The sequence below is a fragment of the Sebastes umbrosus genome, chromosome 16, assembly GCF_015220745.1.
Source record: "Sebastes umbrosus isolate fSebUmb1 chromosome 16, fSebUmb1.pri, whole genome shotgun sequence".
NCBI lineage: Eukaryota > Metazoa > Chordata > Actinopteri > Perciformes > Sebastidae > Sebastes > Sebastes umbrosus.
This window is the reverse complement of record NC_051284.1, coordinates 17932165-17944413: the sequence shown is the minus strand read 5'-3', so window position 1 is coordinate 17944413 and position 12249 is coordinate 17932165. Positions and strand designations below refer to the sequence as shown.

The 12249-nt window shown below is 42.0% G+C and overlaps 1 protein-coding gene across 1 annotated transcript in view; it reads right to left on the bottom strand.

The window, feature by feature from the left end:
• Positions 1-12019, bottom strand: part of spred1 (sprouty related EVH1 domain containing 1) — a 37534-nt gene extending 25515 nt beyond the window's left edge. Inside the window, exon 1 of the mRNA XM_037746294.1 lies at positions 11026-12019. Coding sequence (XP_037602222.1) covers positions 11026-11057 — 32 coding nt within the window. The 5' untranslated portion in view covers positions 11058-12019. The remainder of the gene's footprint in view (positions 1-11025) is intronic.
• Between the last annotated feature and the right edge of the window lie 230 nt (positions 12020-12249).

Sequence of the window (12249 nt, the reverse complement as noted above, 5' to 3'; positions counted from 1 at the left end):
TTTCCTTTACGTGAAAGCTTTGATATCCTGGCACCTGGTTATGGTTAACTAAAGTTTGATAAATACTGGAAACTCAAAAATAAACACTCTTCATTCAGGCCAATTCTGGTCTGTTCAGTCACACACAGACACAAACGCAAAAGACAAATGTACAATTTTATCAATATATATGAAAAGCCTGCATTCATTTCTAACAACATATTGAACATCATTGCCACACATCCCCAGCAACTAACTTAAACCAATTTAACTGCGTCTTTAAAGCGGCTATAATCAGTATTTTTTTTAGAATAACAATGTATGACATGACAATATGAAAGGGGTCACTGGTAGTGATGAACCTACAGAGGTATCACCCGAATATGAAGCTCCCCTCGGCTTTACGCAGCTTTATAGTGAGTTTTTGGTTCATTGTTTAACCATCCAGGCCACAACTTTGCTGTTTTGGTTCACTCTCACTGCTCTCATAATGTCCTTTTCAGTGATCCGATAAACCCACTGTACTCTACCTGCTCAGCACCAAACGGCAGACGGACAAAGTTAGCAACTAGCCGGTGAACATTTAGCAACTAAAGAGCCAGATATTTCCCTCAGGAGTTGGTAGAGACCAAAAAATAGAGCTAAAAAATAGTGAATATTGGACTTGCATTCATCAGGTGGCCAGAAACAAAACATGACTCCAAATGAATGAAATGTCAAAGCGTCTCGTTTTCAGTCGCTTCTATTGCGGAATGACAATCTATCAAATATGATGTGACTTGTTAATCCCCAACCGATAAAATTCCATGCCCTTAGTCCAATGTCCCTAGCATATTTTTATGGAAGAAAATGTTTTCTGTTAGTTTCTTAATGGCAGAAAAATAAATATTTGTAATATGGGTCTAGGGGAGTGATATTTGATTGGTTGGCGACCAAAGCTTAGCTGATTGATGGTACTTTTGTATGGTTATACTCAAGCTGCGAGCATATTGGTTTCCTTTAAAAGGGAAGGAAGGGTTGAGGAGTAATTTTCCAAAATGTATTTTTTCGAAATTTGATGCAGTTTTTCATAATGCTGCCGAGTTACTTCTGCTACTACTACTGCTTCAAATCCGAGCAAGGTTATTTGGCATGCATCTGTCCGTTTGCTGAGTGATTGATCAATCTAATTGCTATCTATACTTCTAATTTATCAAATATTCTTTGTGTCTTTAATTGTTTTTCCTCGGTTCAACCTTCCCATGATTCCTCACAAATCGATACATCCAAACAAATCCTTCGGTCGGACTGAATGGCTATCAAATCCTTCAATGATGAGCTGTGCCACACTACTGCCTGTTCAAAGATGATGCCTTGCCAATCTGTCTACATTCTTAGCAAGCTTCGTCAGTCACGCTGTAAACAGAAGTGGACAACACTGGAAGTCTTTTACTCCTTATTATAATCTTCATAATTCCAAGGACATTTTCAAATATGATATTGTGATTTTTCTGCCACCCAATGAGTGAATCTTTCCAAAAACAAATAAGCAACTGTTCTGCCAATCAAATAAACGTGACCAAATGACGGACGGCGGGGCTGGACAATAACAGATACAGAATTTATCGGATTACCAACATTATGAATCTCTTATCAACCTAAATGGACTCATGTCACAAAAAAGTCTGTTTCTCTCTCTCACGTGCTGCCCTCGAGCTTAAACACTAACTGGTCCGTGGGAGACAGACAGAAAAACACAACCACAAAATAACTTCCCCCTTGCAACCTCCCAGCAACACCCTTTCTGGTTACACCTCAAAACAGGGCTTAACCTTACACGACGAGAACCCCTGCCACAACAAGAAAAAAAAAAGCATTTTTGAGCAGTATAACAGGCAGTAAAAGAGGGAAATACTGCTGCTGTTACACCCCTCTACGGCCCCCAATAAAGGATGTGGGTGATGGGTGCAGGAGGGGCTGTCAGTCAGGCAGGGGTCCCTGGGGTGAACAGAAGGCAGGCGGTGGTGTCGCTCAGCCATGACCAGGGCACAATGACCAGGGCCTGACCCTTCAGACCTACCATCACACACATGCCAGCAACCATGACACTCACAGGGAGGGGGGCTGGGCCCAGAGAGGAAGTTAAGTGGACTGTGTATACGCACATTTTTGCATCTAGCACGTCAACCTCATTTGTGACATACCTAAAACTCATATTTACTGTAGCTAAATGGTCAATAATTCAAATCTCTAAAGTAGCAGTCTGGACAAAAACTCAACCAGCAAACAAGTGTACTAGATCCATTTAACAAAATCTTTAAATCAGGGGTTTAAAAAGCTCCTTTTTTCTCCCTCATATATAAAAAAAATCTTTCTTTTCTTAAACAGTAAGTGGTCCAAAAAGATATTTGAGTGCAACCTGCTGCAACACACACACACACACACATTCACACACAGTTCAGAGTGGGACGTTGGAGACAAAGGCTGGCCTCCACGCCCCTTGCTGGGAGCACACAGTCGACTGGACACACAATTGAGAGCGGAAGCAGATCAGCTGGCCTGGGCCTGCGAGCGGGGGAAAGAAGGGGGGAGGGCGGGGGAGATAGAGAGAAAGGAGCCCCCCCATTCCAAATTATTCCAAGTTATTCTGCTGGATGACTGACTTCATTTCCGACCAAAAGCAGGAGAGAAAAACAGAGGGAGGGGTGAGAGTGTAACGGAGGACTGTGTGGGGAGAGGAGGAGGAGGAGGAGGAGGAGGCTGGTGGATGGGAACAGGGTGGAGACCAAGGTGACAATCAACAGCTCCCATCCGCATCTGAATATGGTCTTTTCTATTCACAAATAAGATGTGCATTTTATGGCGTTTATACAATATGATATGCAGCAAATAAGAGAATTAACTGTATCTTACTACTTCAAACCTCACTTAAAGTGAAAGCAAAGCGCAAACAGAAAACACCATGACTTAAACCTGCAGAATGTTTTTAACATCACTGGGCAAATATTCCATAATAACCTTTTTTTAGCATATTGTAATTCAAGTGTTCTGAGAGATAACTAGACTTCTGCACCTCCTCATGGCTCTGTTTTCAGGCTTTAAAAAATCTAGCTCGTGACGGGAGACGGTCATTCATCACAGGTCATTTCAGAGAGAGAGAGCGTTCCCATTGGCTGTGCTCCAGCTGGTGGGTGGCGCTTGCTATTTCCTCAACTGATCTCAACATGGCTGTTGAGTCACAAACTTTCTCATTTTACAGCTAAACAGTACACTACAAGATGTTTCTGCAAACATTTGAGAAATAGGCATTAAGGTAACATAATATTGATTCATATTTGACCAGCGCTGCCTAGTTTGACCGTTTGATCAGAGTTCGTGAGTGATTGACAGCTGCTCATAGACAGCAGACTCCAGATCAGATCTGATTGGTTGTTTTCCTCCTTCCGGTCTGTGAAATCCTGCAGATGCCATTAGGAGCACTGGAGGACACTGGAGGACACAGAGGCACATGATTTTGTTTTTTTTCAGATTACCTGTCTCATGCACTACTGTCAGGATATAGTGACCGTTTTATAAAAAATATTTTATTAATCATATTTGCTCCATTTCTACCCACTGCAGCTTTAAATTAGAATTCAGCTTCCACTTGAAGTGAATTGTGAAGAAGAGAAGAGAAGAGAAGAGAAGAGAAGAGATGAGAAGAGAAGAGAAGAGGAGAGGAGGCGTGATGGGGGAGCACGTGCAGACCAGGCAGGCCTGGGCCTCGAGGCCGGCTGCTCCAGTGTGCGGTGGAGAAGGGGGATCCTGGGACAACCATTTCCCAAGTTGACAAAGTGGCCGTTTGTCTGCTGCTCCGGCCCATGGCTCACTGGGCTCCAGCATGCCATCATGCTTTGCTCCTGTCTCAGCCTTGGGCTTCCCACCCCAGAGGGGAGTGGTGGAGGGGAGGGGGTATGAGGGGGGGTATTGAAAGAAAGACAGGAGGGGGTGGGTTGGGGGGGGGGAGAAGAAGGGAAGGAGGAGAAGGAAGAGGAGGAGTGCAGAGAGGAGAGGAGAGAGAGAAAGGATGTGGCCTGAGCCCTGGGTGCTCGCCAAGTCACCCTCCCTTTCCTCCGCTCCGTCTCCCCCTTCTACCCAACCCCTCCCCGGCTGCCTCTCTCCACACAATGGCCGCTTCTCTGCTGAAATTTCACGTTATTGGATCCCGGGCCTGGAGTTTTGTCCTCCCACAATGTCCAGGCAGCGGAGCATGCTGCAGGGGAGACACACTCTGCAAGCTAAAAGCTGGAAAACCATTCCTCCTTTCATTAGCATCAGAAAAGGGGAGAAAAGCCCCCCCACTCCTCCTCCTCCTCCTCCTCCCCACCTCTTTTTTCCATCGACCCTTTTCCTCCCCATCTCTCCCCTGTATCAAAACCGGAGGAAGGCTGTCAAGCTCGGTCAAGCTCCACTAGACCACTTTGGTTTGTAGGACTTTTCAGGAGGGGTGGGGGGGGCAAATCATTAAAATATCATTGGGAAAATAAACACAAGCTACTTATCCCAATCCGATTCTATAGATTATCCTCCAAAAGGAAAGCAATCACTAGGAAAGTAGAGGAGGGGAATGGATGGTGGCGTGAAAAGCTACTCTGGGTGTGACTCATTATCTATTCTTACTCAAATGTGTGGCTATCTTCAACAGCTGTTATCTTAGAGAGAAAATATGCTACTTTTACATTTCCTCAACAGCTTTAGCCTCACCTAAAACGCAAGAAGCCTTCATGTATTCAGTGCAGATCAACTTGCCCAAAAACACAAGTCCAAGGCTAGTAGATGTAATGTAGCAGAAAAAAAATATGTAATATTTGAATGCAAAATGTAATCCACCACAAACAAAAAACCTAGATGGCAACTTTGGAGCTAAAGTTATAAGAGGATAAAGTGGTGCACTTTCCTTTTTGCTTTGCTCACGCCTCATTGAAGAAATAAATAACATGCAATCTGGGACTCGACCGTCGATTCCAGCAGTGCATCTAATCTGAACGGTGCAAACTAGCCGGCCAATTAGCCACGGTTCAAATCCCCTAAATAACCAGTGGCAAACTCAAGGGCACGGACACACTGAAAACAAACAGCAACATGACCCAACATGGATGCAGTGCAAATTATGACATAAGGCCAGAACAAGACGCTTTTGAAGGCGCTGTCGGTTGGCCATTAATAAAACAGAACTAATAACGGGGCCTGCAGAAAACACCAACAGGCAGCCGGCTACGTTAGCTGCAGTGAAAACTAATACGTTGGCTATAGAAAGAGAAGTGAAAGAGAAATTTTGCCCTATCTCTTCTCAACACCTCAGGCTGCTGGTGAGTCATCTCCCTCACAAGAACATTCAGCTTAGCTACCAACTGACTCAGGAAAAAAAAAAAAAAAACAGAACAAGCCTACTCTGCTGCTGCTGCTGCTGCACCACACAGCGATTCTACGCTTCAAATTTACCACCATCCTTTTTCGCCGAAATACCACCTAATATGACGACGAATTAACTGATCACAGTCACTTCTGGTAGCATCCGTCACAGACAGGCAGTTAGTGGGTCAAATTAGCCTGTAGCCCAAAACCAAAGATCAGACCTAAAACAGCAAATGAATGTCAAAGCTGCTCGCTCACACGGCGTTTCTAACATTGATTTTCTAACCAACCCCTCTATTACTGGATTGGGCCTGCAACCCCAACAACAATGTTCTAGGTGCCGCTGCGCCGTGGCACTATAAATCACAATAATCCCACATGCATATCGAATGCCAAAAAACTATTCTCAAACATCAATCAAAGCCACATATTGAGATGATCTTAATTTGAACCACAAGCATTTGGGAAAATTAAAACCTTGCGCTTGCCATTACCAAAAAGAAAAAAGAGGAACCGCAAACTTCGACTGCTGCGTCTCGGGTCTTCTTTGATGTAAGAGTAGTCCCCAGGGACCCGAGCGTCTACTCGTCATAGTCACTCTGAAACCAAAGGGGGAAGCTGAGGGAGCGAGGCAGCCGTCTAGCTGTGGGAGAAAACCATCAATACGTCTCAGGCGCAACTTGGGAAAGGATAAACCACCAAACCATGATGATGGCCCATGGATGTAAAGAGAAACTGCTATGACAAGTTGTGAACCAGCACAGCATGCCCTGTTGTTGGGAGTAACATAACATTATTATCATATCACAAACCAACCTATCAGTCCATCTTGAGAATTTGATTCACATTCAATCAGCTTTCCATACAACAAGAAACAAGAAACATTTTTACCAAGCAATAACAGTCAGCTCCAAATTCTAAATATAGCTACTAGACAAGACAAAATCTGATCAAAAGTTACTGAGCAGATAAAAATATATGTTCTTACATGCCTCCAATTTGAATCCTATTTGAAAACGTGACTCAGTAATGATCTATTTGATGGCATAAAGCTATGATCCAGGCCTATATCTCTCCCAGAAACACATACAGATGCCAAATGTTCCCAGAGAAATAAACACACACTGTGTGTGTGTGTGTGTGCACACACACACAGAAACCCCTTCCTGTTTTCAAAGTGTTTGGAAACTCAATCAAAGACACAAGGTTTAGGATTTACATCTGTGCCCTTTTATGTCTGTGGCCTCGCAGGAAGAGAACCATCTCGGCCCAGCTGCAGCAAAGAGCTCACAACAAGGCCCAGCCTTCAGGCTCCCGCATGCAGCACAACTGAAAACAATATCCACGATTCAGACACTTAGTGCTAAAAGCACTTCTTAGAGGCATCGAGATATGGACATCAGAGGGCCCTGCTTGACAAAGAAATAAAGCCATTGCTATCAGGATGTCGCGAAGGAGACACAAGAGAATCAAGTTTTTTCAGTGTAGGCCTACTTATGGCCACGCCGTGTCTTTGTCTTAAAAATAAGACATTTTCTTTGAAATACGCTCTAAATACACTGCTGACATTCACGCCAGTTTATGCGTGCTCCTAAAATACTTGAAGAGGAAATGAAAATTATAAGAGGGAAGTGGCTCGGGTTTAAAATACACAGGATCCAGGCCTAAATCTGGCCATGGGAATGGAACAGTCCACCACTATACAAGGCCTGTTCAGTTTGTTGGCTTGTCTCAGTTACAGACGGTCCAAGCCCTCTGGTTATACAGAGGAGCATTGTCATTAATCACACAAACAATACGACAGCAGACACTGGGGCATAAATACTCTGTACGCAAAAAAACTTTTGGGATTGTGCAACCTCAAGTAGCTGAATAAGGTGAAAAAGAGAGATTTAATGTAAAGACACTTTGACTTCTACAATATGTCCATCTAAATCTAATAAAAAATGTGAGCACATGCCTAGCAACCAGTCAAGTAAAACGCTGTTACAAGCGCCCCGTATGTATATTTGTCAAATAACACATTTCTCTGTAAACCACCGTAGTCACAAGCGACACTTCCCCAAAAGAATACAGAAGCAAAACCAAAGATGTGTTCAGCTCAGCAGACTTTGTCAAAGGTAAGATAGTTAAAAACTAGGCCAGCTAGTAAAGCTAAGTGTTCACGGAGGTCACATCCAACAACTGACACAATAACCCCAAATAATACCACCTATAAAAAAAAGGTCCAGGAAATTATTTAGCTTAACATAAGGGCCACAGGATATAGGCAATTACCCCCGGCCGTAAAGCACTGGCCCTAACAGCTGAAGTAGCTGTCTCCCTTTGTCGTTTCAGGACGTGATGGGGGTTGTTTAGGGAGGAATGCGTTTGGAAAGCTCTGCAACAGGAACGGGAGTGCAAAACAGCCCTCAGGTGATAAGATCACGACACCCACATTGGCAGATAAAACGCTGAGCTGTCAAATCAATCACACAGATAGGAAGAGGACACAGAGAGGAGAGGAATCACCTGACTGGCAACAGACAATAGCACACAACTGCAGGAATCTAAAACAATGAGGCCATACCCTGTACACATTCAGAGGAATATACCGGCCTTCACCGATAAGATGAGGGATTCATTTTTAGCAAAAGCAGTCCGTATAGGCCCGTACAAACTAAAGAAAGATCACGTATATCATGTATACAATGAGAGTATCTACAGTACACAGATAAAAGGCACCAGCACAGTGCACCTCGACAGACTCCTGCCTCGGTTGAGATAAATATTTTAGATAAGCGTGACATTCAGCAGAGAGACTGCTTGCACATACTTTCATAAATCTCCCACTTCTCCCAGCACGACCGTAGTCCTCGTCTGAAAAATTCACACTGGCCTTACATCACACCACCACACACACATAAACCAAATTCTGACGAGGCTTTATGTGCCTTCATGTCATTTCAGCCTTGTGAACATAGCTGCGCCGAGGCCAAGTAACATGTTCTCAGCTAAGGGTGTGCTGTGTGTGTATCCCGTCACACATTTTGTGGAGATTTTCAAATTAAATGTTCATGATGCGAGCTACAGGAGAACACACATGTTTTTTCCTTTTATCACGTTTGTACGTGGAAGCATCAAGTCAAAAATAGAACCAGGATTTATACAAATTTTTAAGATTTAGCGAATAACTTTGGGATGCACCGAGCCCACTTTTTCAGTCCCGATACAGATAGCGATAACTGGGCTTTGGGTATCGGCCGATACCGAGTACCGATCCGATACCAGTGTTTAATTCATAAGCTGTATGCCTCACTGTGTGGAAGTGACTCTGGGATCATTCTATTATGTGTAAGGCAACATCAGGCTTGACTTAATCATTGCTTTCCTAACTTTGTAAAACAAAATGTGACCAATAAAAATATAGAAATACTTAATTGTTATCTATTATTAAAATAATAAATCGTACACCAGCAACTTGGTAAAAAAAAATCTTCGAAAAATGAACAGGAATTACAGCTCAAGTGTAAACCTAAACCTAATGCGGCAACAAATTGGTCAAAACTTGATCAGGAATTCAAATTCCAGTATGTAATGTATTTAGTATATAAACATAGAATTGAATAGATCGACCCCATTGTCACCGATATCCGATCCAGCTATTTGAGTCAGTATCGTCCCGATATCCGATCCAGTATCTGTGAATCCCTAAAATGACTCATCAAAGATCTGAATTCATCTCGTCAACAGAAGAGAGCACAATCTGTGAAAAAACATTTTGATTATCCCTGAATGATTCTAAAAAAAATATATAAAATATATTTTTTTTGTGTGAATAGCTGGGTCATTATAAGAGCATTTTAAGCAAAGGCTCTCTTCAGCAAATATAAAACAGCTCAGGAGGCGAGGGCTCTGTATTATGTTCATAACTCCAGTACTATGAATCATACAACAGCCAGAAAAGGTGGTGGAATCATAGCAACAATGTTTGGATCGCTTCGCCATCTTAGCTGCTTGCCATCATCATGCAGTGTGGAACAAAACCCAGCAGCATATATACTGTATCGTGCACACACAGCTGATGATCTGTCTGGCTAGTAGTTCCCAAAAGAAGTGGGGCCTTAAAAAGAGTCCCTGACGTTTATTGCAGGGAGCCCCCAGCAAATTCAGGAATGGTTTCTCTCACTTAGAGGTTGGCACGATGAGAAAAATGTATTGAGGTTGCACCCTTTCCCACTATAGCATCAAAACATGCTAGGTTATTACATAATATCAGCAAACATCATGATAAATGCTCAGAGATAAAAACAATATGGGAGTGAGTGGTAATCTATTTGGTGTGGCATGATAGGAGGAACTCCATGACATATGTTACATAAAACACAAAAACAGTGTAGTTCAAGGACAAAAGCTCTCCACGCATTAAATCAATCATTTAGGCCAGAATAGACAGAAAAAGGGGGGAAAAACATGGGTGTTTCCAACATGACACTGTGTAAATGGCTTAAAAGGGGACATATGACTTCCTCTGTGACAAATAACATTATCAAAGAAAAAAATCCTCTGAGATAAGTGAGGTTGAATTAAAAATAAACAGCTAATATAGACTGAGCACTGGTGTTTACGTGATGTGCATTTTGTACAGTAAACGCAGCAAAAATGTGCTCATTGTGTGATATCCGTCGGTGCAATGCGAAACAAGTGTACAGTGCTGTGAATGGGCAGGCAGGTACTTTATGAATGGAGAAGGATCATGTGACCGCAGCACCTCCCGGAGCAGATATTTCTCACTGACTGTCAACAAGCGCACACAAGGGGGATCAGCCCATTAAAACAATACCCGACAAAAAGAGACTCGAGAAATGGGCGCGACGTGTACAAATATATATAAAACAACCTCGTGTGTGTGTGTGTGTGAATTGATCTTGTGTGTGTGTGTGTGTGTGTGTGTGGTGGGGATGATTTTTTTTAATGTGACTGCGACGCCTTTTTTTTTTTAACGCGTTTTTTTTTTTTTTTTTTTATGAATGGAGATTGTGATATGTAAATGAGTGCGATTGAGAAAAAAAAAAAGAAAAAAAAGAAATGGCATCTTTCAGCTTTTATCAACGTTGTTCGCAATCGACTCGTGAAAGGGTTTATTCATTAAAAAAAAGAAAGAGATATATAAAACATTTTATGATTATGATCGGAAATCATGGCGGACATACACATCTAGATTGTCCAATATAAGGTTTTCTAACCATGATGTGCTTATAAAAAAATCATATATAGATAGATTATTACTGTGTATACATCTATATAACGAGTGATCCCTCTTTTAACTTTTATTATAACACCATAATAACCCCTCTGTTAAATAAATTATGTGCAGGCAACCATTCATATACCTATAGTGGCCTAATATGAATCCTACATGTTAGCAAGCTGGATATATAACATTATTAATGTTTTTTTTTTATATTTTTGACTATGTTGTCAGACATTATACTCGTATTAAACTCATAATGTGTAGCTTTTCTATTAAAACTATATCCAAAACAAACCTATTGTTGATATTATAGTAAAGTATAAGATGATGAAATAGCAGCAGGTTATAGAAATGTCATTGAAGATGAAGATGAAGATAGATATGTGAGTTTTGCGAGATGTATATGTGTATGAAAAATGGAGATTATTATGTATACTCACTCGTTGTTTGGATTTGTTGAATCTTCACTCATTTTTTTTCCTCACGGGGATCCAAATCCTAGCAATAGCATCGACGACGCAGTGACGGCGGGATAAAATACCACAAATATCACCATTTTTCCTTCACAATGTACAAATTAAGCCCTTATTTCGGATGGTAAGTAACCGATGTGCAATGTGGGGGCATTGCCTATAGATTATAAGCGTCCCCTTGATGATGTTGTGAGGGTAAAAAGCCCCAAAGTAAGTATATATGAAGCTAGCTTTTAGCTTCGCTTCCTCTGGATCTAAAGGTTTAAATCGAGAGGAGGAGGAATGACAATCGTTGATTCATTTTATCCTCCCTGGAAGTAAAATCCGACCACAACAAATGGGCCATCATCCTCTTCAACAAAAAAAAACACACAGATCCAACAAAAAAATAATAATAGATCCTCAAAAGATGTTGTTGAAGGCTGTAAGGTTTGGCAGGTTTGGCTGTCGAGCATCCATTCGCTTCCAACTTCAGTTGTTGTCCAGGACAACACTTGAAAAAAAAAAGCAGCCGCGGCGGTTTGCTCCAACGTCAACGTGTCCGAGTCATTTACCAGTAAAGGCATCCACACACACAAAACAGGGGGTTTTCAATATCAAACACCGAGGGCGTAAAGAAAGTAAAAGCAAGCGATGGTGATGGTTTTCCTTGAGAAGTTGCTGGACATCTGCTTTAATCAAACTCCATTTTCAACTCAGGAGGAGGGGGGGGGGAATGAAACATCGGAAAACTGGGCGGATGTGTCGACCCCTCTCTCTCTCTTTGAGAAAATTAGATCCTTCCGCGACGTAGTAAAAACACAACACTCAACACTCAAAATACACTCAACCTGCACTCACTTTATCGTGTCCTTTTAAAGATTAATATATAAAGCACTAAACGGTGTAATCTTGTAGTCATATATCATTTCTTATAGTTTCTCTCTCCCAAAGTTGGCTTAAAAAGTAGTCCCCCCCGCACTTCCCAAAAAGAAGTTTCCTCTTCAATCACGCATTGATACTGAAGAGGGAAGCGTCTGTGTGATAGCACGCAAAGTAGAATCTGGAGGAAGGACTTGGGTTGGCTGACACACACACACACACTCGGCCATTAACAATTTCTGTTGTTTTCTTTCATTAAAGCACCATGATAGACCGCCCCCCCGAACCATTTTTAAAAAATTGATGTGAATTTGTGGGGAAATGCTTTAA